General features: G+C 26.5%; 2 protein-coding genes across 2 annotated transcripts; both read right to left on the reverse strand.

Annotated features, from left to right (window-relative positions):
- Positions 1-1,691: 1,691 nt before the first annotated feature.
- LOC114183825 (cyanogenic beta-glucosidase-like) lies at positions 1,692-5,673 on the reverse strand. Its single transcript, XM_028070975.1, has 14 exons — positions 5,384-5,673; positions 5,071-5,201; positions 4,842-4,911; positions 4,619-4,677; positions 4,428-4,503; positions 4,236-4,322; positions 4,049-4,136; positions 3,719-3,971; positions 3,142-3,257; positions 2,840-3,060; positions 2,512-2,543; positions 2,310-2,412; positions 2,070-2,181; positions 1,692-1,994 (listed from the first exon to the last, which is right to left on the reverse strand). The coding sequence occupies exons 1-14, from the start codon at positions 5,652-5,654 to the stop codon at positions 1,820-1,822; spliced, it is 1,794 nt and encodes a 597-aa protein (XP_027926776.1). The 5' UTR covers positions 5,655-5,673; the 3' UTR covers positions 1,692-1,819.
- A 9,237-nt stretch (positions 5,674-14,910) lies between these two features.
- Positions 14,911-18,316, reverse strand: LOC114184117 (cyanogenic beta-glucosidase-like). The gene is made up of 13 exons (XM_028071368.1): positions 18,145-18,316; positions 17,914-17,983; positions 17,667-17,725; positions 17,496-17,571; positions 17,316-17,393; positions 17,135-17,219; positions 16,760-17,015; positions 16,538-16,653; positions 16,029-16,237; positions 15,908-15,939; positions 15,532-15,634; positions 15,300-15,408; positions 14,911-15,221 (listed from the first exon to the last, which is right to left on the reverse strand). The coding sequence occupies exons 1-13, from the start codon at positions 18,304-18,306 to the stop codon at positions 15,026-15,028; spliced, it is 1,551 nt and encodes a 516-aa protein (XP_027927169.1). The 5' UTR covers positions 18,307-18,316; the 3' UTR covers positions 14,911-15,025.
- Between the last annotated feature and the right edge of the window lie 3,004 nt (positions 18,317-21,320).

Here is a 21,320-nt window from a genome sequence, read left to right on the forward strand (position 1 = left end):
GTTCAATAATATTTAAATAGTTTAAATGTTTAATTAATTTGATTGCGAAGTTATATACGTTAATACTTTATAATTTTTACAGTAAATTATTCAATCAACTCTCTCATAAACAAAATTTTATAAATTAGCATGACAAAAATGTGTAATTTTTTATTTATATTATTTTAAATATTATGACATAAAATGTGTAATATTAGTCATGTTTTCTTGGACTATATGGACATTTTTTTAGAAATAATTTATCATATATCGGTGATGAGCATGATAAAGACATTTGTTTTTGTCATCTCATGAATTACTTAAAAAAATATTTAAATATATGAATACCTAAAAATAAATACATAAATAAATTGAGCTGAATTGTAAAATTTTTGGCTCACCATAAAATGAACCGGAAGTTGGAGTCCTTCTTAACCTTGTTCGTGATAAGCTAACCGGTCTGACATATCTAAACGATATCTACTTACTAGATACAAATTTCAAGAATTTGAAATTATAAAAATATGAGAAATGTTTCTCATATTTTGGTGAAGGGATGGTTCCAAAATAAACACCAAAAAGTCTTTAATTAGAAAGAACGTAGGTGTCAGGATGATGATGATGATATGCGAATGTGGATAATCAGCTATTAATGACAAATAACACACTCCAAAGATAATGTTTTTGTGGTGTCTATTATCTGCAATGGATTCCTTATTAGGGATTCTTTGCAAGAACACGGTGTAAATTTTATTTATATTTGAGAATATGACTTCATAATAAAAAAGTTATATTTATTAAAACTAATGAAATGTTAATTATGTTTAGTGACTGTGATTTGGTTGATTATGGACAGATTTATTGAGCTTAAAATCTGTAATTGGTACTTATGATATATATTTAGATTGTTTATAGTTGAATCAAATTGCATGGGTTTTCTTGGAATAAAATTTATCATGTTTCAAGAGTTTGGGAGGATTATGGGAAGAATTAAAACACACTGTTTGTAGAATCTTAAGAGATTATGACAGAAAATAGTTATTCACAATCAATACAATCAATTTCATGAAAATATTAATATTTTCAATAGTCATAAGGATATTTCTATAGTAACTATTGGTATTGTGCACGTTTCTCTTGCATTGATGTTTGATAATTTATTTATTTTTGTATTTCGATTTAATTTTAATTTGTTGCCTGTTAGTGCCTAATTAATCTGTGATTTATCTATCGTTTTTCCTAAAAATAGTTCTTTTTATTTAGGAGATTGTACGTATTGTCTCCTTCATTTTCGATTTCTTCACCAAATAATTGTGTTTTTATTTCCTCTTATATTGATACAAATGTTTTTCAAAATATTATTACTGCAAAAATGTGGGTATTTGACATTCAAGGACATGTTTTAGATAAAGTCCTTCAACTTTTTAGCAATGACATTCATTTTTTTATCCCCTATAACTTTTCTATTTTCAATTTTTAAACTGGTTCTCTTATTAAATTAAAGAGAGTATATTTTATTTCAGCCAAGTAGGTGTCTTAATATAAATTTGAATTATCTGTTAAGTTTATTTATATCATTTTTCTATTGTGCTTTTATAATATATTGATTATCATTAAAAAAAATATTTAAAATACCATTACACAGAAATATGACAGATAAAAAATTAAACGAATATGTTCTCTTCTCAAATAAAAAAACAACCAGGAATTAATTTACTAAACAAGCCACATTTCAGTAATAAAAAAGCATTACATTAATAAAAAGTTTAACAGCTCCCACACAAATTTATTAATAGGCAACATTACATAAGAGATTATCTTCCAAACTCTTGCAATCATCTCATGCTTTTTGAAGAAAATTTTTAAACCACTTTGCTGAAAGTTTGGGATATCGCTTCAACTTATTTTTCCTGTCCACATAGTTTAGTCCAAATCCTATCAAATACCCATCTCTCCATTCAAAATTATCCAAAAGTGACCATGCGAAATATCCTTTTACATTTACGCGACCATCCCTTATAAAGTCAATAAAAAAATATTTAAATTAGAGTTAGAAACAAATTTAAAATATGTAAAAATTAAATCATTACCTTATTGCTGAAAGTAGATAATAGAGATGACGATAGTAAAAATCGATTCTATAAACATCTATAAGAGATTCCTCAAGTGTATCGTGTTCTTCACCTATGTCATTGCCTCTTCCTATAAATTAAAAGTAATATATACATCAACATGTTAAAAGAAATATCTATATTGAAATTCCACATTTTGAATAATTTTGTCAAAATATTTTCTTTAAAGACAATAAAAATTGCTTTTGGTATAGTTACCATTTTCAGTTATATAAATCAAAGGATCGTTGTACTCTTTTTTGGTATAGAGCAACAACTTTTTAATTCCTTTGGGGCAAACATATAACCAATCAGAAGCCGTCTGCAAATATAAATATAAAGTTATATGAAATAAAATAATAATAATAATAATAATATTAGTATGAACATAAAATTTGACAAAAATCATAAATATACACACCGGTACACCTATGAGAACACCATTGCGTTGAGCTGGGCATTGAAAACAAAAGAAAATGTTATATCAGGAAATTGAACATATACATAATTTATACGAAAATCATATATTAATTACTAAATTTTTACAATTTTTTTTTATAATATGAGATAACATTTTTTAAGTGATTTTGGAATATTAAAAATAAAAAAATAGTAAAATAGAGAACCACTTAAAAAATGTTATATAAAATTATAAAAAAAAGTTGTCAAAATTTAATAATCAAAATATCAATTTTCATTTCTAATAGACATTCCCAATTTACATGATTGAAAGATAGAAGTTTACTCACTTGAATAAATGACATTGGGATCTGTACTATAACTACGTTTAGATTCTGGTTGAACAGAAGGATTATCCGCAACGCAAACAGTGGTGTAATAGTTTATTCCAATAAAATCATATGAGTCAGCAAGAAGTTTTGATTCATGTTTTGAGAACTCTGGTAATCGATTACCAACTAGATAACGCATGCTCTTTGGATATTTTCCTGTTGTCAATGGTTCCATGTACCTGTAAGTAATCATTGTTACATATCAAAACATGTTCTCTTCGACTATTAATGCATATTCTGGTGCAGAGTTAAGCACTTACCACCCAAACATGAAGTCAAGTGCACGTTTGGCGGCGTCTTTATCTGATTCAGAGTCTGTTTGTGGCTCATACCAATGAGAAATAAGTGTTATGCCTATCATTCCTTCTTGATATTCCTGTGTAAAGTGTTTTTAATCTTAAAAAGGTAGAAGTCTCACATCGATGATAAAAAATAAGATCAATTTATAATATATAACGGATTATAAATCTCATCTTACAAATTGATTTGATTTTGTAAAATTACTTTAGGTTTAAAGTTTATTTCTGTCAGAAGTCTCACATTTACTAGAAATAGACAATTTCATTATATATATATATATATATATATATATATATATATATAAGTGGGATATAAACCTCATTTTACAAGTCGATTTTGTGGGGTTGAGTTAAACTTAAAGTACACCTCCTAATAATATATAAGTAGGATGCAAACCTCACCTTACAAATTGATCTTATGAAATTGAATTAGGTTTAAATTGATCTTATGGAATTGAATTAGGTTTAAAGCTCGTTTCCTGACGACTTATTAATAAAAAAGAGATAAACGAGAGTTTCTAATCCGGTCTAAACAAACCTGAAATTTTCTGTACTCTTCTACAGCGGCTGCATGAGAAAGTAGTAGATTATGTGTAACTATATATGGTTCTCTTCCTGAGTCACCACCGAGGCAAGTTGGATCTTGCCATTCAGAGCATCGAGCTGGTGCAAACGTCCCAACTGCGTAACCATTGTTACTGTAAGACCATGGCTCATTTAGAGTAATCCAATGTTTCACCCTGTTTCCAAAGTTTTTGAAACAAACTCTTGCATAGTCTCGGAAATCATCTCTGAAAATCAAGAATACAGCAAAGTCATTTTTTGAACAATTATTATGCAAATATAAAATAAATTTTGTACAACTTACACAACATGATGAGATAAAAAACCTCCATACTCCTCTTCTAAAGCTTGGGGAAGATCCCAGTGAAAAAGTGTGACATATGGTTTTAGACCTGCGACATTAATATTTAAATCAATGAAAGAAAAATTATATATTATAAGATGTAAATTTTAACGAAGAAAAACCAAGAGAGGAAAACATGGACACTGACCGTTGTCTATCAGATAATCTATGAGGCGATTGTAATAATCGATTCCTGCTTGGTTTACACCCTCCTCGTATGGACCCACCTTTCCATCTATATATCAATCATTTTTAAAAGAAGATTGAAAAATCATTAACAATGAAAGATCCAACAACAGTAATAATAATCAGAATAATAACTCATCAACTTCTATCTCACTTGGTACTATTCTAGACCATGATATGGAGAATCTGTATGCATCCAGATTCATATCCTTCATTATCTGAATATCTTCCTGTTATATAAATGTAAAACAACGTCCAAAAGTTTAATTAATTGTTTTTGATGAAGAAAAATAATTGGTTTCCTCATTCATCCTTCACTGTAATCATTAAGAAATTGGACTTTACCCTGTAGCGGTGATATTCGTCAACTGCTACATCTCCATTACTTCTATCCCTTATCCTCTCTGCAAGTATTAAATGTTTACAATCAGATATTATCTACCATTTTTATTAAGTTTCATATGTATAATTTTTGAAAAGCATAGAAACAAATATTTTTTAATATTAAAAAAAATAATTTATAATCGTCTTAATTGGATTTATATTTAGGAAGGTAGAAAAAAAAAACCTGGATATCTGTGGGTGAATGCATCCCATATACTTGCTTTTCTTCCATCTTCAAACGCCGCTCCTTCGTACTATAGGTATATATATATATATATATATATATATATATATATATATATATATATATATATATATATCAACAACACAACATAATGGTATGAAGTTAAATACGTTGAAATCTCAAACAGTTTTCTCGTAAAAGATTAAGAAGAGATATATTATGAGGATACCTGGTATGCCGCTGATGCTGTCCCGAAAACGAAGCCCTTGGGAAAACTGGTTCGATTGAGAGAAAGAGCTTCGACAACGGATGCAGGATATTCCTCAGAGCTTATTGAAGCTGGTAATGTGGTAATAAATGCTACAGTACCCAACAAAATAAAGTGGTTACAAGCGATGTTGAGTCATTATTATGAGACTCTGATTCTGCTTAATGCAGTAGTGATACAGTGCAAAATAGGGTTTCTAACAGTGTTTGTGTTATAAATAATAAACATGCAAAGAAAGGATTGCTTATGGAGGTGATGAGAGTAAAACAAATACCAGGTTGGTCGAGAGAGAGTTCTGCATCATCAGCAGCATTAGCAGGTGATACCTTAGCGCCTGCAGCAGCGGCGCCGCCGATGAGCGCAGTGCCGAGGGCCAATCTGCGAGAGACATGGCTAAGAGTGGTGACTTCACCCTCTTCCACATCCTCCTTCTGTGCGTTGCACACAATGTGTTTTCGTTTGGTGCTTCCCACTTCCCAGTGTGGCCAAACTCTAACAGGAGTGCTTAGAGCATGGAGCTGCAAGAAACCTTGTGTGTAAGCCATTCTTCTCAAAACACAAATTCTTCACACTCTTTTTCCTCTCAATGAGCCACTATATATAGAGTTTATTGTTAGAAGTGAATTTCCCAACTCAACCCTGCATGTATAATGGGTGGTCCTAAAGAAGATGGAACAAAATAGAATACCAAATCTCGTTAGAATAAGCTTTATTATTATATTTATTATTATATTAAGAGGTGAATTTTAAATTTATTGAATTTCACAAAATCAACTTGTATAGTAAATAAGAATCACTTATATATTATGAAATTATCTTATCACTTATATATTATGAAATTACCTTATTACTATTCAACTAGGAACTTTCAACATTTATCACATGCACAAGAATCCTTTGCAACAATTACAAATTTTGATGAATCATGCTAGAAAACTTTGACAAATTAATTTAAAAAAGATATTGTTGAAGATCTAACATCGACTATAAATAAGACGATTTCATAATATATAAATAAATATAAATTTTAGTTTATAAATCAGTTTTGTAATATTGAATTAAAATTAAAATTTACTTCTTAACATTAACAAATATATTTTATTTATTTTTTCGTTGTATAAATAGTTATAGAGAAAGTTAAAATGTTATCAAATTACATGTTTAAGTGAGTTATTGTTTACTTAGATTGGATTTTTTTACGTGGATAAGGGAATTGTGGTTCTCATTTATTACACGTGACACCACACTATATATTCTCTTGCTTAAACTTTTTTAATAAAGTATGTTTTTGTACTCACCGGTTATAATATAAAATAATAATGTATTATATCTTTTTTTAATATAAAGAAATCGTGTTTCATTAAAATCACAATTTGATCTTAATATTTTTGTTGTATGTAGTGGTTTGGAGTTCTTATAAATATATAGTTTATTGACATTAGTTAGTTATCAGATTTTTGAAACTTGAAAGAACACTAATTGATGAAGATTAATTTATTTAATTTTTAACCCATTAGTTGAATTGCTATATTAAAATTGTTGTAGGTAATATTATTAAGTGACATTAGTTATCCTATAGTAAAAGGTGACATTAATTATCCTATACTAAAGATTAAATAAATTAAGTCACCATAGAAACATGACAATAATTGATATTAAAATTAAAATTACAAAAGTTATATGAGTAGTTAATACTGATAATAATTTATCGACAAATATTTCTATAAGTAATTAATATGCTAAAATTTATTGGTAAAATTCGTTAACAAATTTAAATTACTAATAAATTTGTTTCTATAGTAACACTGCCTTTGGTGTTGTGTGTTAATGTGAAAAAAATGGTTATCGATATCCAGATAATAATAGTGGAAAGGTTTTCGATAATTCTAATAAGATATGCTGGGAAGGGTTTAGCTTTAAAACCCTTCACTTTATTCCTTTAAAAAAATAGTTTAATAACATTTAAAAATAGTTTAATAACATTATAATTTATATTAATATTTTCAATAAAAAATAATAATTAACATATGAACATATTAATTATGATGGCTATTTCTTTTATTGGTGATATATAAAAATATGAATTTTTTAATTTACTTTTATCTTGTGTTTGGAAGAGGGATTTAAATAAATTGAAACACCTAGCAATTAAATTACTTGTAATTGAATTCTCTTTATTTATTAAATATTTATATTCGTTATTTTAGTTTAATTTAATCTCAATTTTTTTAAAATAAAAAAATTGAGACTAAATTTATTTTTTATATAATTGTTATAACGATGTTTTTATTAAAATTTACATTTTTATTAAATATTTTTGGTTTGTGGTTACAATTAATTTAAAATTAAAACAAAAATTTTAAGAATGAGACTAATATCATTGATTTAAAATTTTAAAAGGTTAAAAATTATATAATCACATAAAGAAATGGTGTTACTCCCACTTTTTAACCTCTCAAAGTTTTAAAATTTACATTTAATTTTTAACCTCTTAAAATTTTAGATCAATTTAAATTTTTATATCATTCTGGAAAGGAAAAAAATTGCTCCATTTAAAAAAATTTGAGACTAAATTGAACAAAAATAACGAATATAGAAATCAAATGAAATATAAAACATTGACTCTGACACACAATACTGCTAGGCTGACACACGGAATTTTTTTTTTCAAAAAAAATATAAAATGTGGCGGTCATTGTTTATTACCATTAATTATTTAAACCATCTTAATAACAAAAAAGCAAATTAAAAAAATTGTAAAAACTAAAACATGATCGAACCAAAAAATATATATTACGACTGAATTGACCTAACCATCGACAAAAATATATGTACTTTTACCTTTCAATTACAACTTTATCCTATAATGCGAATATTAAACTATCTTTTTCAATTATTCTAGAGGCTTATAAATAGACGTGGAAAGAATCATAAAACCTTATAAACGTAATTCTTTGTAGTCTTTAAAATTGAATTTCATGTTCTTTAAATGGAATATTAATCAATTTGTAATTTGTAAGCGCCAATAAAAAAATATTCTAAATAGGAGTTATTTGTAACAATTATTTATTAATAAAAATTCTATTTTAATGTAGAGTTTGAAAAAATAAGTGTTTAAAATTGAAAAAAGGGGGTTTATATTTGTGAGCAATTTTCATTGAATATCATCTGGACCAAAACTTTTTTCTTATAATTTGGTGGACAATAATTATGGAAGAAAAATATGTATAGTTTAAATTTATTTCTTTTTCTTCTTATTTTTTTTTTTATTTGGGTTGGGACAATTCTATTGTCCCTATTAATATATTTGTTATTGTTGATAAAAAAATAATAAATAAATAAATGTGGTTGTTGTAATGTTTGTTTCTATTTTCCCTCTTTTCCCGACATTTGGGCCGAAACTGGGACCTTCTCTCTAATTGAGCTGTTTGTCCTACAAAACTCTGTAAGTCACGTTCTTTGTCCCGCTCTCGTAAAAACAACAAGTACTTATTTAAAAAATATAATAATATTCTGAAAAGTTGGATACAATAAATAGTTATACATTAATTAGGAGACTAAAAATAATTTATTTATAATTTTCAATGCCTCTTAAAATAGAAAAAAAAAAGTAACAAAGTTGAACTTAATAATTAGTGGGAGAATCTAGCTTCTCTCTTAGATTGTTTTGTTATGTTGTTTCTTTACCCAATTTTCAAAATATTTTAATATATATTAATTTTAATGTTTTAACATATATTAGAAAAATTTTAATATACTAATATCAATGTATATTTTGAAAGTTTAGTAAAAATGCAGTACTAAAAATGCAAAGAACATAAAAATTCAAATTCGTTACAGAAGTTTGAACTAAAGGGTGTTTATGTCATTTACAAAAATGAAATTGGAGAAATGAGTGATGATGATGTGATGGAAACACAATATAATATTCTTGTGTTTCCTTTTTAAAGATTATTTCTCAAGAACACAGTGTAATTTTTCTTTTAATTTCAAAAATTATGAGAATAGTGATTTATATTTGAGAATATGACTTTATAATACAAACGATTGTGCTCTTGAATACAAATTTTTATTTTAATTTTTAAGAGTTGTGCCACAATATACAACTTTGTTTTTTTTTTATTAAATGTCACATATGAATATAAGATTTTTCTTTTAATTATTTATTTTCGATAAAAAAAATGAATTATTTGTCTATTTTGGTCACCGCTCTAGTGCTCTAGTCTAGGACCTCATCTTATCTCTTTTCTTATGTTAGTTTCACCATCATTTCTCATCCATAATTTATTCAAAGTGACAAAGACAAAGCATAAAAATCTCGGTCCCAGTGTAGTGGTGGAAGCTCACAAAAGATATGTTGATTTAAGTTAGTGAAAATTAAGATTTAAACTAAGAAATCGTAAGATTATGCAATTTTATTTAGTATTTATAAAGTATATTTTATGCATAATCGTAATAGTAAAATTATAAAATTGTCATACAAAATCGTTGATTTAAGTTAGTTAAAATCAAGATTTAAATTGTGAAATAGTAAAATTATGCGATTTTATTTAGTATTTATAAGATAAATTTCAAGCATAATCATAATATAGTAATATTGGTAAGATTGTCGTACAAAATTGTATAATCGTATACTTTTTTTGAATGTTTTATAGCATGACCTCTTCAACTTTTTGGATAAATAAATTAAGCTTAAATTGAACCTAGATCTAACTAAATATTATTTTAATTAAAATTTTCCCTAATATTTGTCACCATCAGTGAAAAAAGAGAAAGATACGACGACTTATTATGGCAGGCATAAGTCACTTATCATAATAAGTTGACTGATAAAAAGAGATCTATCATAATAAGTGAGAAAGGAAAATTTATTATAACAGGTGCAGAGGACCTATCATATCAAAGTAGATGGGCGCGGTAGCAAAATTGAAATTATGTTAAAAATATATTATAACATATTTAGAGCAATCTATTATAATATCTTCAAATCCCTAATTTTTTTTCTTCCCTCTTTTCTCTTTCTCTTACTCGTCTTTATTCTTTATCTAGAAGTATACTTTTTTTTTCTCAAACAGTTATGTTATCTTCTTCTTTCGCGTTGCTGTCGCCGCTCCATTCGTCGTGTCGTTCGCACACTGTTCGTGCACTGACTGTGCACCATTTGTACGTTGTTCATGCACCGTTTGCACATCATCTGCTTGTCATCTGCCCTGTCCGCACGTCGTTTACGTGCCGTCTACGCATCGTCCGCGCACCATCCGCGCACAATCCATGCGACCGTTCGCGTCAACGCCAGACCATCACTATGACCAAGGGGGCCATGCCCCCCGCCCCCAAATTTTTAAAATTTTATAATTAGTATATATTTTTTAATATATTTGATATTCTAAAAAAAATACATTTATATCTATATATAAAAGATAAGTCTTATTTTTATTGTCCACATTTATTTTTTTAATTTAATCTTTTAAATACTTTTTTAAATTAAAATAATTATTTTATTAATATTATGTGACTATTTGTTTAATTTAATATTTTTTTATTTATCTATTTTTAAAACATTAATATTATAAATGAAAATTAATTATAATAAATTTATAAAAAGTATTATATTTAATTTTATAGTTATAATAATAATAATAATAATAATAATAATTTTATTATATTTTATTGTCATAAAAAAAGTAAATACAATATTTTTACTAGTGTATAAAAGTTTTGAGATTATTCTATTGGTCCCTATTTTCCTCAAGTTTTTTTAAATCTCAATTTGATCTCGATTTTTAAAAAAAATGATGCAATTTGGTCCTTTCTTGTTAAATCTCGTATTGGATCAAGGTTTTTTCACGAGATTTGAAGTAATGAGTAAGGATGATTTACTTTATTGGTGTAATGAACATAATCTAGTGTCAATTTTAATAAAAAATTATCTAAGCCTTATTTTAAGAAGTTTAACGAAAAAAAACTAAATTGCATCAATTTTTAAAAAATCGAGACTAAATTGAGACTAAAAAAAATTAGAAGACCAACTTTAACATTTTTGAATGAAAAAAATGATCAAAAGAGTAATTCAACTAAAATTTTGACACCTCCAAAATATTGGTTAAAGATAAGATCCACCACTGGTTCGCACACTATTCCTGATTGCCACATTGATGATTCTCCTCCGTTTGGACAGTTTTTCCCTTTTTTCTTCACTAGTTTGTACATGTGTGTTAGGGTATGATTTTGCTATGGTTCGAAGCATTGTCAGTGTAAAGTTTTTAGTACAGTTTATCCTGTGTCGGCCAGTACATTATTAAAAAAAGTTGAAACTTAATTTGCAGTGGTTGTGGTACTCTAGCTTTTTTATTATTTGGAAATATGTAAGCTATGTTTGCATGCAGTTCTTCAAAAGAAAATCTTTATGTATATTACGGTATGTATGCTAAAATTCTGAATGTGACAGTGTAAGTTTCAAATTCATCTTTCGTTCTTCCGTACAAAATATTTTTCATTTCATCAACCAAAACCTCCATCATAAGAGAGATTACGAAGTGGTCCACCCATTATAAGGTCCCAACTAATCCTTATCCACCTATTATTCTGGTACTTACTAATCTTTACGTGGCCACTTACGCATTATTTCAATTATGTGTAATACATAATCTATAATCTTTAGTAAAATGGTTCCTTTATACAGTTTTGGTCCTGCATTTTAATTGGTGCAAAAAATTAACGTATAAAGAGATTTTGAATGTGATAGGATTTTGGAAATTTAGGTTTTCAAAATGAAATGAATTTGGAATTGATTAGTATTTGGAAGGACCCTTTGATAGTACTGGAATTTTTCATTGGACTATTACGACAATGGACTTTAGACACCGGAAAGAATTTGAAAAAGAAGCCATTATTTTTTGGTTGTTGTGATTTTCTTGTTCCCATGGGCATAGAGGGAGATCTTGGAGTCTCATTAAATAGTTGTTTCATAGCGAGATTATGTACAATATTTAGTCTTTTTTAGAATGTATGAATAAATTATAAAGTAGCATTCTTTATGTATATATAATTTGATAGAGTAAGTCTTTTTTGAATAATATTAATGGATAAAGTAAGTCAATGAAATTCTTTTATTTGAAAATTGTATATTGTTATATTCAAGTAATACTATTATGAATGGAGGAAAATTGAAAAAATTAAAAAAAAAAATATACTCACTTATTATGTTAGGTGTAGAAATACCTATCATAGTAAGTTAGACTTATTATGACAGATTTTCACGATGTCATAGAAAAAACGTATTTTTTATGACTCATACAACTATGATGCTAACATACATGTCATAATAAGTCCTTTTTACTTGTCATAATAAACTCCTTTTGTCATTCCATCCAATTAAAATTTTTTATTAAAATTTATTTTTCAATTAAAAATTAATATAATTGAATTTTTTTCTTCTTTCAATCACACATCTTTGATACACACAAAATATTTAGTTTGCTTCTATAATTTCATTTTAATTCTCTTAGTATCACATATTTTATTTAGAGGTTAAAATTAGATTAATTTCTACCACACTAAAAACCAATAATTGTTTTATTTGTAAAGTATGAGTTACTTTGCACTCATAAAAGAGGGGGAAAATGTTTTTGTTAAGGTGCTTCATGAGCGAGACACAACTTATTAAGATATTTTAGTTTTTGTTTTAATTTGAATATTATATTAGATTAATTAAGTTTTATAAAGTATCGAGAATCGATGAATTTTGTAATCTTAGTTTGATTGATAAGAGATTAATTTTATTTTCATAAATGTGTATTTGGTAATATATATTATGTTTGTATGAAGAGTAAAATCTACATATATTACAATCTTACGATGATCTATGATTATATGACCGATCTTAAATTTAATCTCAATTTTAACCACGTGGATGGTATTAACAAAATCATCATTATTTTCGGCTCCATTCATAAACCCTCTCTTTCTCCTTTTTATTTTTATTTTCATTTTCTCACTTTTCTACATTTCAAGTCCCACTAATTTGCTTATTTCAGTAACTTATTAAAAGTTACATATTTTTAATACTTTGGGAAAGAATAATACCACACTTGAATAAAAAAAAAAAAAACTCTTCATATTTTAAATGAAAATATGTGTCTGTCTTTGAATCCTTACCCGTTTATAAATCTCTACACTGATCGAGTAGAGTTATAAATATGGACAATTCATGATTTTTTAAATTAAGAATAGAGATGAGATAAATTTGTATATTTTTATTTGGTTTTCGCATTCAATATCCGTTCTCATTCTTATACTCATTCCGCTTTAGATTGCTAAAACAATTTTAATTAATTTGATAATTTAAAAAAGTTATGTTTGAAAGTGTTTTTCTATATTTATACAATTAATTTTTTTTAATATTTGATATTAGAAAAATAAAATATATATTATTTTATTTTTGAATACTTAATAATATATATATTTTTAGTATGATTTTTATTTTATTATAAAATATTTTATTTAATTAATATTTAAAATAATAAAAGAACAAAATATGGATGGAAAGATCATTATACCGTTTCCCAATTGAGTTGCGAAAACACAAAAAATTATATCCCTTAAATATAATATAATATAATATGAAAATGAAAATGAAATTTTACTTTAAAGATAAAGATAAAATAATACAAGCTTTTCTCAATATCGTCCTTAATATATCAATCGATTTTTTTTTTACTTCATTTTGTTCAAAAATAATTAGAGTTAAAATACAATGAATATATTATTGTGATAATCTCATGTAAAACAAAAATATTTTTTAATTTCTTATTAATGATTAAAATAATATTATATATGTGAAGTAATAAAATAAATAATATATATATATATTCAGATTAAAATAATAAAATATTATTATTAATAATAATCTCTTTTATAATAATAAATTTATAGTTTTAATAAAAATTATATCAAATTAATAATTTAAGCATATAATAAATGTAATAATTACATGAAAAGAAAAGCAACTTAAATTCCATATTAGCAACTTATGAGAAGAAATTTTGAATAACACAAAAATGAATAAAAAGTTCGTAGTAAATTAATATTACTTTCTGCACAAATTTTAAAAATTATTATTACTTTTTTCAGTGACGTACCAAACATCTAAGATATGCAGTAGACAAAAAGTCTGAACTAAAAAATCACTTTCTTTCCAAAAATTGGTCCACAGAATGAGAAAGATGATATTACAGAAAGATACTTATCTATATAACAACCAAGTAAAGATTTTACTTTTCTTAAAGTCACAAAAATGCATGTGCATTCATAACTATGGATGACATAATGGACCACATTGCAAAATTATTTCATATCTACCCTACCACCACTTTTAAACCATGGATTCCATTTTCTTCTATATATTTTTATTATCTTCACTTTAACTTTTACTATTATCTTATTTACTCATAATTTCGACTTTTTAATGGTTGAGAATTCAAATATTTAGGTTTAAATTTTATATTAAATAAGAATGAGAAAGTTTAACATTATATAAATATCAAAGTTCATAAATCTATCACCTTAAAGTGTTGAATTAAGAATAATTACAATCGTCTGTATATAAATTCTCTTCTATATGGATTAGACTCATAAAAAGTATAAAATTCTTGGAACGATTCAAAAGGTTGAAGAAGAAAAGTGTAATAAAAATATTCTATAACTCATGACTACATATTTTATTTTTTTTATGCAGTGTATAGAGGCTATTTTAAAAACTAAAATTTATAATAACATTAAAATTAATATTTGGATACAGCATTTACCTTAAAATAGATAACTATGATAAAGGAAGAATAATTAAAACTATAAATTACATGCGTTTTGCATCAATGATTACTCTATATATCAATCTTTATTCTAACAGTAGAGTGCCTTAAATATTAAAAGTAACTTTATTCTGGGACTTTTGAAGGAAGTTCTTGAACCATTTTGCAGATAGTTTTTCATGTCGCTTCAAGCCATCATTATAATCCACGTAGTGTATTCCAAAGCGCACCACATAACCATCGTTCCATTCAAAGTTGTCCAACAATGACCATGCAAAATATCCTTTTATGTTTACGCCATCCCTACAATAAAAAATAAATTAATTAATTAAATTTGTAAATAAAATAATTATTTTAAGCAATAAAGAAATCATTAATTACCTAATTGCCGAATTTATATAATAGAGATGGTGATAATAGTAGTCAACTCTATGTTTATCTTCAAGGGCTTTCTCTAACGATTGTGCCGTTTCTTGCAATTCACTCACACCTTCAAATTAAAAGCAATATACATTAAAAATATACAAAATGTATATTTTAAATAATTTGGTCTAAATATTTACTTTATGAGATATTTCAAAGATAATAAAAGGATGATGTTTGATTTAATTACCATTTTCAGTTATGTAAATCACAGGATTGTTGTACTTTTCTTTTGTATAGAGCAACAATTCTCTAATTCCTTTGGGATAAACATATAGCCAACTAGAGCCGGTCTGAAAATATAAATATCAAGTTATATAAAACCAAATAAACCAATAATAATAGGAAAATGATTTTTTGACTACTAAATTTTGGTAACTTTATCTTACAATGTTAGGTGTCATTTTCTAAGTGATTTTTCATTTTTCTTTTTTTTCATTCTCAATATTCAAAAACCACTTAGAATGATACCTCATGTTATAAGAGATAATTGTCAAAATTTAGTAGTCAAAATATCATTGTTCATTATAATATGAACACAAAATTTGAAATCGTTGTATACATACCGGTGAACCTATTGGAACGCCATGACGAGTAGCTAGCGCACAAAACAAAAAACAAAAATGTGATATTATGAAATTATAATATTATGTAATTTAAATAAGTGATAGTTAAAGTAATACTTACATGAAAGATTGGCATTGCAATCTGTTTCATAATGAGGTTTGGTTTTGGGTGCATCGGCAGCATAGTAAGTGGTGTAATAGTTTAATCCAAGAAAATCATATGAACTAATAAGAAGTTTTGATTCTTTTTCAGTGAACTCTGGCAATCGTTCACCAACTAAGGAACGCATGCTCTCTGGATACTTTCCTGTTGTCAATGGTTCCATGTACCTATAATTATTATCACAAATCAAAATATCAAAATTTTAGAATCATTCCTTATTATTATTCACATACTTACTACCAAAATAATATAATGGTTAAGAATTCAAATATGAGTCTAAGTTTTATATTGGCTAAAAATGAGAAAGTAGAGTACTATATAAGAATAAAGACTCATAAACTCATTGTTTTAAGGATTTGGGTTGAGAGTGGTGTCAATGCCTTATGTGATTATGCTCAGGTCCCATTGATATTGTATCTCTCCGGTGAAACCCCTCTATAAATTTGAATGGAGAGTGAAGTACTTACCATCCATACATAAAGTCGAGAGCTCGTTGAGCAGCTTCTTTATCCGATGTGGAATTTGAAAATGGCTCAAACCAATGAGACACATGTGTTATGCCTATCTTTCCATTTTGATGTTCCTGAGCAAAGTGTTGAAAATGTTAAGTACAAGAGTTGCACAAAAAAATAGTCTAACCCTATAGCAACATTGAAGTGTAATTAAGCTTTTGGTGAAGACTGAAAAACCTGATATTTTTCCTTATACACTTGAACAGCTGCTGCATGAGAAAGTAGTTGATAATGTGAAACTACATAAGGTTCTGTTCCTGAATCACCACCAAGACATTCTGGATTTAACCATTCTGAACATCGACCTGGTGCATAGCCACCGATTGCATAACCACCCCTACTAAAAGACCATGGTTCGTTTAAAGTAATCCAATGTTTCACCCTATCTCCAAATTCTTCGAAACAAAGTTCCGCATAGTCTTGAAAATCCTTTCTGAAAATCAGTGATGCATACAATTGGATCATATTGTTATTATAATGATAATAAATTAGTGTAAACTAGTTAACTTTTTAATAGTATTTATGACATAAAATAAATTTTGTAAAACTTACACGATGAGAGGACTTAAGAAACCACCGTACTCTTGTAAAGCTTGAGGAATATCCCAGTGAAAAAGTGTCACATATGGTTGAATACCTGCAATTTTAATATTTGTCACTTACTTAAAAATCTATTATGAAATGTAAACTTTTTGATTAAGAAAAAACAAGAGAGTAAAGAATGAATGTTGACCGTTGACTAGCAATTGATCGATAAGGTTGTGGTAATATTCGATTCCATCGTGATTTACACCTCCACTAAGCTTTCCTTCTGTTTATGATTAACAAAGATTGAAATCATTAACATGGAAGATGCAGATGCAATAATTACGAAAATAATTAACAATTGTTGATGAACTTTGATCAATCTAACTTGGTAGGATTCTAGACCAAGAGATGGAGAATCTGTATGCATCCAGATTCATGTTCTTCATTATCTCGATATCTTCCTGTTATATAATAAACATAAAATATTAGAAAAATGATTAATTATTCTGAGAGAGTGATAATTGGTTTCTTCATTGAGTAAGAATTTGGACTTTACCTTATAACGATGATACTGATCAACTGCTACATCTCCGGTACTTTTATCCTTTATCTTCTCTGCAAGTATAATCAGACTATTATAAAACGTTGAACAGACATCATCAAATTAAAACATCATAAAAATATTAAGAAGTGAATTTTAAGCCTGACTCAATCTCACAAAACCGATTTGTAAGATGATATTTGCACTCACTTATATACTATGATATCGTTGTATCTCTAGTTAACGTTCAGACAAAAAATACCTGGATGTTTGTGGGTGTATTCATCCCACATACTTGGTCCTCTTCCATCTTCATTTGCCGCACCTTCATACTATAGCATATGAACACAACAAAACCTTATGAGTTTTGGTTCAAAAGTTAACTTCCTTATATAACCACATGCTCTTGTTTTTTTATTCAAATCTGACTATAGTTAATATTAGAACAGATTTTGAATGTAATAATACAAAAACGAAATCTGAATCTGTGTACCTGGTATGCTGCTGAAGCTGTTCCAAAAACGAAGCCTGTCGGAAAACTAGTTCGATTGAGTGAAGAAACATCGACAACAGATGCAGTAAAAGCAAAAGTAATTGATGGTAATGTGAGAGCAAGAGCCAAGAAGAGAAGGAGAATAAAGTGGTTGCATGCCATGTTGTGTTATGATTTTATTGCACAAGTTATGATATGCAAATGTTCCATTTTATAGAGAAGAACATAAAGTTATGGCTAAAAATAGTTTTAAGTGATTACAAGCTCAGCCACTAATACTCAAATTGAACAGGTCAATAGTTCTAATTTAATCTGCATGTTTCAATGGTTTTAGTGTAGTTTGAAATGACTGAATGAAAAATAAGTGTATAAATGAGATATGATTTAGTTTAAAGATTTTTTTTATTAGTAAAGAAATATATCGATTATGCATTTAATCCTTTTACAAATAATAAATACTTAATTTTTCACTACGTATTCAAACACAGCCAAACAAGTTTATCTATTAAAACCCTGCTAATTTTATATAAAATTTTACAAAAAAGCTTAATTTAGTATATGACTAGAGTGAATTATATAAAACATTGGTATGAATGTGCTTATTTTTTGTATATGTTATTTTTTATATGTATACTTCAATAAATAAATTTACTATAAACACATAAATCAAGGTTAAGGAATTATATGTACTAGTTACTTCACTATACTACAATTACACAAATGTTAATTCAAAGATATTTTTTTTCTTTTATATATGTTTTTATTGTTGCTGAAATCAAAAAATTAAAGTATTTTGATAATTTAAATAAAGTTAGTTGTTTTTTAATTAATTTTACTACAAAAAAGTCATACTTTTTTTATTAAAAGTGAATTAAAAATTTTCACAAATTTAACTAAATTTTTTTGTTAGGTTACTTAATTAATGTTGGATCAATAGTTTTTTTTTTTTCATTTATCAAGTCCTATCAGGCCTTTCAGATCTTTCATAAAAAAACACAAAAATAGTGTTACCCACATCATTTTTTCTATTGGGACCTTCTTTTTTTCTCCTTTCTCTTTCTCTCTTTCTCAATCAGTCAATAAAAGCAATCTCACCATGTTTTCAATTGATTTACCATTTATTTTTCATATCTTCCAATTTTCTCAATTAAAAACCTCTACAAAATTATCCAATAAAATTTCCATCGTGCCACTCTCCATGACCCTTTTGTTTGCTCCCTTTTCTTTTCTTTATTTCTTTAAACTTTGAAGCATAATGGTTTTACTACAATATTTTTATTTTTGTTTAATTTTTTTATTCAGCTACACAAGATAGAATTTTAATGTATGTTCTGGTATTATTATTATTATTATTATTATTATTATTATTATTATTATTTGCTACATGTAATATTAACAAGTCCTTATATACTTTCTTTTACAAATTTCTTTCCATGAATGTGATCTGAGATGTTGAAAATCTCATTTTTCTAAAACTAAATACTAGGCTGAAAAAAATATTTTTGAACCATGATATCAATGCATAATCAATGTTATAAAAATTCTCTTTCCTAACTGAAAACAAATAACTAAAAAAGAAATTATTCTTTAAAATATGAGTTATATAATTTTTTTAATATTCTTTTTATACAATTATATGCACCTTAATTTTTTTAATTAATTACTCATAAAAATAATGAAATTATATATTTTTATATATGCTAAAATTGTCACATATGAAGAAGTATATATACATTTTTATTACATTAAAATAATATTAATAAAATTATATTTATATATATATATACTTTATTAATTTCATTTTAATGTAAAAAAAAATGTGAACATACATGTATTTTTCATTTGCTTTTCTTTTTTTAAGTTCATTTGCCATTCATTTTCAGTACCCAACAAAAAAAAGGGGGCCGTTGTTTATGCTTTGCATAATTTCTTTCAGTACCCCTTGGTGTGGATATATTCTCATACTTAAGGTCTTAGAAGATACTGAAACATACGATGATACACCTAAGGGTGTTTTTTTTTGGGGGGGAAATAAAAATAAGGTGTTTCGACCAAGTATATCTTTTTGTATACTAGTATATATAGATAATAGATTGACTTAAGTATATATAAGTTCTTTTGTCACTTCATATACTTTGATATTTTTGAACTTTAAAATTTAAAATTAGTATACACATTTTTCGTTTATAAAAAATTAGATATAAATTGTAACATTGAATTCTTACTAAAATGTCATTATAATAATCAACTTTTGTTTTTTTCATTTACTAACTTACGGTTCGTTTTTGTTAGGTTTATTGGACTTTCATTTTAGTTGGCCCAATACCGAAAAGGCTTTTTGTTCCTGCATTGCATAATTTCTTCTAGTATACAGGTAAAAATTGGAAACGTTTTAGAAGATAATAATTAGCACATACGATTTATGATGGACTCATCTAGCTCTAATTGATTTTTCCACATTTAAAAAAAAAAACTAATATTTTAGTTTAATTTTAAATTTTTCATATACTGTTTTTTTTATTAATGATTCTTTCCTTCTCAAGCTCTATTTATAGAATATCTTTTTCAAGAACAAAAGTTAAGGAAAGTCTTGCAATAAGAACAATCATAAAATCTGAAATTATCCTTAACAGTATGTAGCTTTAAGGAAGAACATTGTTTGTGTCAGAAGCAACCTAAAAAATGAATTCATCATATCTTAAATGTTGTGGGTTGCACAATTATTTTGTGACGAAGTCAGATGGGCCAAGTTATAATCCAAGTGAAATTTCTAATAAGACAATTGTTAAGGGGGAGATTATTGTATGTAACATCAATTGTTCCATGACGGAGGTCAAATAAGCCGAGTCACAATCGAATCATGACGTTTGGACTGTTACACTCTTAAGTAAAAAGAGTTGCGCTCTGACTAAAAATTATAGTTCTTGACCAAGTAGTAAACTTTCGATCCTAACAATTGATATAAGTTACACTCTTAAGTAAAAAGAGTTGCGTCTTGACTAAAAATTAAAGAGTTACACTCGATCCTAACATTAAATACATATTCAACTTAAAAGAAAAAAAAGGAAAAAAGAGAAATACGATGGAGAAAGAATAATTCAAAAATAAATTTTTATTTCTAAGAAGCAATCATACAATAATTTATAGTTAAAATTATTACATGAATGGGTGTTTCT

The sequence above is a fragment of the Vigna unguiculata genome, chromosome 5 (genome assembly GCF_004118075.2).
Source record: "Vigna unguiculata cultivar IT97K-499-35 chromosome 5, ASM411807v1, whole genome shotgun sequence".
Lineage (NCBI taxonomy): Eukaryota > Viridiplantae > Streptophyta > Magnoliopsida > Fabales > Fabaceae > Vigna > Vigna unguiculata.